The sequence below is a fragment of the Hylaeus volcanicus genome, chromosome 4 (assembly GCF_026283585.1).
Source record: "Hylaeus volcanicus isolate JK05 chromosome 4, UHH_iyHylVolc1.0_haploid, whole genome shotgun sequence".
Taxonomy (NCBI): Eukaryota; Metazoa; Arthropoda; class Insecta; order Hymenoptera; family Colletidae; genus Hylaeus; species Hylaeus volcanicus.
Genome location: NC_071979.1, coordinates 13317560 through 13323559, shown reverse-complemented (window position 1 = coordinate 13323559; position 6000 = coordinate 13317560). Strand labels below are relative to the sequence as shown.

Below are 6000 nucleotides of genomic sequence, written 5' to 3'. Positions count from 1 at the left end.
AAGTTCGCGAAGCACCCAAGCTTCGAGTATTTGGATAAATCCCATTGAATAAAGATGGGTTGCAATGGTCTGATGGATACAGTCCAAAAGCGCCATTAGAATGTCCTCGCTGAACACGGGAGGTCCACCAGAATAGGGTGGATCGTTCAAATCAAAATTGACATTTACAAGTTTCGCAAACCAATCTTACAGGGGAATTGGATTTTTTCGAACAAAAATCGATTTTTTTTTAAATACACATTCTTAACCCTTCTCTCCTACGGTCGGGTGAAAAGCGACCGACATATTAGTTCCATCATTAGGTTTTTACAATTGTGAAGACTAAATTCAGTAAGACTGAAATCACCCAAAGGTTATAAATAAAAATTAATTTGGTTTTAAATAAAAATTTTTTTTTAGTGTGCAATACCCCTATTTTTACGTGATAAATGTCTTTTTAGATGAAAAATGACCCAAAACTGTGGCAAGATCAAATCCAATCCAACCGCAGTAAATGTGTGATCAGAAACCATCGTAGGAGAGGAGGGTTAAAGATTGAGATCGTAAAAATATATTTCCCAAATGTTAAGTAATCTAGAATCAATTTTTTAAGGAATAAGAATTTCCATTATATGTATGCTTCTCGTATTTCTGAATGATCGAGACCACGATGTAAGTACCACATTTTCCAAATAATCGTCGAAAAACTGTACCTGAAACAAACTGGCCTGGTGAATCGAATTAAATGTACCTTGAAAAAATAAGTAGAAGATACCTCTCTTTTTCAGTTGGAGGTTAGTCAACTTGACGCTATTACAATTTGACCTCATTTTAGTAGTTAGACATTTTAGTGAAAACATACAATTTTACTTACATGACCCCCATTTTGTTAAAGATAATTGTTTATAGTGCAACATCCGAAAACTACATTCATATGATCGATAGCATTATAAATATTTATTATTCTTTACCATCTCTTTCCAAGGAATAAGTATGCTCCGATTAATTGGTAATTCCACCAAAAAAATGAGTCGACCGCAAAGCATTGGTAAATACAATTTGTTAATCAATGCTCCAAATGCAAGGATTCGAACACCTTCGTGTATGCGTGTATATGTCCGCCACTGTGTGATAATAAAGAATATATAGATAATATAAAGAAAAACGTTGGACAGGTAATGATTTTGTCCGGCACAGTAATCCCTTGACTGCGAGTAAATTATTTGAAAATTCGCAAAAGAAGAGAGAATTTAACGCCCATCGATAGGGGTAGGTGGCCGCGTGCGAATTCCCTCTCTCGATCGCTGCATGGAGAACAGTGTCTGGCCCTGGGGGCATAACATACCCCTTTCCCCGCCCATCCTTTCGATCAAACCGACCACGCTGCCCTCTCCGATTCCCTCCCCCGAACGGCTTGTCTCTATCCCTCTTCCCTTCGGACCGGCTTATTCCAGACCATTGCCTCCTTCTCCCTCGACCGTTCCGCTAACCTCTTTGCGTGCATCTCTCTCGCTCGATTCATTATTCTCCCTCGCTCCAACAGCTTGCCCCCACCTTCATCAGTGCCCCCACTACTCGACGAACCACCCACCGGATCGCTCGTTCGCTTGGCTCTCGATTGGCCCTCTCTCTCGATCAGTTGGCAAGTCTCTCTTGCTCGATCCTCGACGTTCCCGCTTCCTCTAGGTGCGTTTCGACGTTCGCGATCTCGTCTTCGTCGCCCCCGAGCCGTGCGGAGGCAGGCGCCACGAATTCACTTCTCGCGGCTTCGGCTTCGCTCGGTCAGTTCCGGCTTTCGACCAAAAGAATTCGTCAGTATTCGCCGCGCTGCCTTGCCGGCAAGTTATACGTGATAGAGAGGTGATTTTGATTCCCGTAATAATCACGAGTGCGCGTGTCTGATACGAAGTTATAGATATATATATATTTATATGTATATGTATTTATATATATATGTATACATATATATACATATAGTATATATATATACATATATATTATATTCGGGACCAGTGTGCTCCGGAAGTGGAGGAGGTGGCTCCAAAATACGAGTGTTCCGTAGGTGTCGTGTCGCTCCGATCTACCTTATATTCGAAGTAAAGGTGGATCGAAGGGGTAGTGGACGGTCAGAGAAGATCGATGAAAAATTGGGAGAGAGGCAGTTCTCCGAGCGACGAGAAGATATCGATAACGGTCGATTCGATCGTTGGAATTTTATCGACAGACTTCGGGTTACGTCGTGCACGGTCAGTGACGCGTCACGGTTCCGAAACTCGATCCACCGAAACAGTTCGCAAAAGCGTGCTCCATTCGCAACGCGAGACAACAAAGACGGAGATCCTCTCCTCGCAGTGGGCCAAGTTCTCTATCAAAACATGGCCACGTGACCGACGGTGCGGCTTGTAAACAGAGAGTTTGACCACGTGGTCTGCCCCCTCTACCGGCGCCGGTGTGTTCTCTCTCTCGCTCCTTCTTACAGGTCTCTTTCTCTCTCCCGTTCGCTCGCGACACGCAGAACAACGTACAGTGTATTCTCGGTCGGTCCGCTGCCAGTTGCGGGAGAGTTCGATTCGGGTGATCCGCGATACTCCGATTCGCTTCGCTTCGCGTACAATTCGTTTTCGTCTGGTTACCGCGTGTTATCGATACTCTGGACACTCTCCACTCTCGTCGGTGGGACCATCGAAAGGAATACGCGCTATCAGTGATCGAAGAGCGCAACAATTGTTCGAAAAAGTGACTCCAGGTTCGGTTTCGTGTACGTTATCGTCGATCAGTGCTCTGTTTAACCGGTAAGAGTGAGAGTGCCGGCAACATCGTGACTCCCCGTCTAAACTTTCCGCGATTTCTCGGTGGTCGGCGCGATATCTGTCGGGTTCAGCACCTCTCGAGGTGCTTCGCGGTCAAAGTGGAGTACACGGAGGAACCTAACATGATGGACTCGGTGCCGGTGTCAGCATCGGGGTCGAAGACCGGGTTGCAACCACAGCAGGGGGTACCGTACGACCTTGAAAGCGCATTCGAGCCACAGACGAGAGCACGGTCGCACACGTGGCCGTTGCCAAGATCGGAGGAGTACATCGAAGGGAACGTGGTGCCGAATGTATCGGCCAGCAAAGAGGGCGTCGAAGGCGTCGAAAGTGGCACGCCGCCTCAGCATGGCTCTCTCGGCCAAGGTGCCGGGCTGCTTCCGGTCAAGAAAAATTCCTCGCGACGAAACGCATGGGGGAATCATAGTTACGCGGATCTCATCACTCAAGCCATCACCAGCGCTCCGGACAAACGGTTGACTCTATCTCAAATCTATGAATGGATGATGCAAAATATTACCTACTTTAGAGAAAAGGGGGAGAGCAACAGCAGCGCTGGATGGAAGGTGAGTCTCCTCTTCATTTTTTACTCTCTCCCATTGAGTGTCCTATCAGGAAAAAATTCGCTAGCTTGTTACATCGGCACCAGCAAATTCCATTCGCGATATACATATACCTCTACCACGCAATGGAAACGCGCCTTTTCTCTTCGTCGCGTTCCCGCCTGAATCTTGCGTACCGTCTACGATTACCGCGATGCCGTTCTGCGAACATTTATTTCGCAAATTGACTTTATTAAACCCTTAACAACACGAATAAAGCAATTTGAGGTGAAATTGGTTTTAAGTAATGTCGCCAGATGAATCTCTAGTTGGTCATAACCATGTTAATACCTTAGAGCCGATATACTTGGCTTTTTAATTTTGAATACAAAATTATAACATACATACGAGGAATTAATTTTAGTAAAAAAAAAAAAAAAAAAAATATATATATATACATGTCAAATAGAGTAACCTCTTCCTTTTCGAAGTCGGTTAAAAATCAATTTTTGTAGTTAGCTGGATTTGTATAAATACACAAAAGTAGATTTAGTAGCTGTTTTTTTTACATTCATTTGTTTTTCATTGTCAATGTAAGAGAATATTTGATGTAATTTTTATTATTTCTGTAGTTTCTCTTGGACGGTAATCAACATTTTTAAGATTTTATGTGTCATAATATCTTGGTATTCTATTCTATTCTATACTATTCGAATGAACAGATCAAGATCAAAGACTGCATAATTGTAATAAAGAAGTACAGAAAGAATGTTGTCAATTTTATTTAAATAAAGGGTATTATAATCTTTCTGTTCAGCTTTCTCTAGTAAAAACATATTTATACCTTTTGTCTTTCATTAAAAAAATATCTACGTTCATATCCTCAAAAATATGAAAATATTTGAGCGAGTGTAAACATTTTTCCAACATACATAATTTGTCTTTCGTTATTAAGCACAAATTTGAAGGTATAGAAAATATTTGATTTCTCTTTCTTTTGTAAAATCATAGATATTTTACAATCAAATAAAAATAAGATTGATATATCTTTAGTTTTAAGAAAAATATGTTAATTTGAAAAAATTTCTGCTAAGATGCATGTTTTCGTGAGTATCTTTGAGTAACATATTACAAAATTATAAGATGCCAAGGGGATTAACGATACACGTGATGGATTTTTGCGATTTAAACATATAGTGTCTATTTAGATAATTCGAATAATAAACGAGTAAAAATATTCTATAGAAATTTATTCTTAACGTTTATTCTATCGAAAACAGTTCTCGAGATAAGCTGTTACTCGTCCATCGTGACGCGTAATTTAATTCCATAATTCGAATTGTAATCTTTATCGAACAAGCAATGGATCAAGTTTCCTTTATCATTTATTCGAAATTCGTATCGGGATTAGAAGTTCTCCCATCTTCGACAGAGACTTTCTAAAGCACATGACGTAATGATACAGATTTAAAAAATTCTACGTATCGACCTTCGCTCTGTCCTGTTCGCGAATTGGACGAATTGAGTTAGGTCAGTGTTATTCAAACTTCACCTTCACGCTGACCTTCTCGACGAAGTACAATTCTTGACGAACTCTCTACAGTGGAATTAATTTATTATTTCTTTTGGTATATTTCGAAACGGCTTTTTGAAAGAACGTATTTGCCTTTTAAATTATTAACTCTAAATGATTTCATATCATGATTACTAATGCGATACGCGAAAATAAATATGACAAAATTACCATAACCGCTTGGGTCTTTTGAGACTATTTAATATTAATTAATAATAAATTGTTTTTTTTTCTATCAACGAATAGTTTTGTAACATTTTTATAGCTGGCTTCAAGAAAATCTTTCTTGTTGTGAACCAATAACCGAACAAAATTTTTTCATTTTTTACTATTATAAACAAAAATCGTACGAGAAGCGAGAGGGCAGTAAGTGTACAGAAAATGAAAAAGGAGGCATTCACGTTTCTAGGTTCGATGTCAACGTTAATAAAAAAAAAGGTATAAAGAAATGATGTAACAAATATGTACGTAGCATAAATTTTTATTTCCTTAGAAAATATTAATTTGTACTTATAGTGAAATAGCGATAAAATGATGATAAAATAATAGTTTGTACTTAATAGTGAAAGAAAAATTATGTTTGTTTGACAAATGTTTATATATGGGCAAATATTTTTATATTTTTTTAAAGGAAATGGAAGTAGTTATTTTTTAAGGAAAAAGAAAAGGTATAAATATTTTTGTATTAAAGAAAAATGAACAGAAAGATTACAATAGCCTCTTTTTAAATCAAATTGAAAACATTGTTCGTGTTCTTCATTATTACGTTCATGCAGTTTTTGTTCTTGGTTTGTTCGTTTGCATAGTATGGAATAGAATAGGATCCCAAGATATTATTAAAAGAAATCTTAAAATACAAAAATGTAAATTTTTATTTCTTTAGAAAATAAATTAGAAATTTATTTTGTAACGAAATAAAAATTTTCTTTACCCTGATAATCGTGTAACGAAAAATAGCATGTAAGCCAGTCAAGGGTTATGTTTACATTGTTCTGCAAATCGTTTTTGTTAAGAGAATGCAGTTGCTAGATCCCATCCAGATTTCCAGTACGCGTGATTACGATATGCGATCAAGCGTCGACACCAAACGATTCAG

The 6000-nt window shown here is 38.8% G+C and overlaps 1 protein-coding gene across 2 annotated transcripts in view; it reads left to right on the top strand.

Moving 5' to 3' along the window:
- Positions 1–1684: 1684 nt before the first annotated feature.
- The window catches only part of LOC128875842 (forkhead box protein O), a 328836-nt gene continuing 324520 nt past the window's right edge, over positions 1685–6000 (top strand). For both annotated transcript variants that reach the window (XR_008456895.1, XM_054121773.1), the window contains exon 1: positions 1685–3355. Coding sequence is in view for 1 of the 2 variants with exons in the window: in XM_054121773.1 (XP_053977748.1) it covers positions 2912–3355 (444 nt within the window). In the remaining variant the exon portion in view is untranslated. The remainder of the gene's footprint in view (positions 3356–6000) is intronic.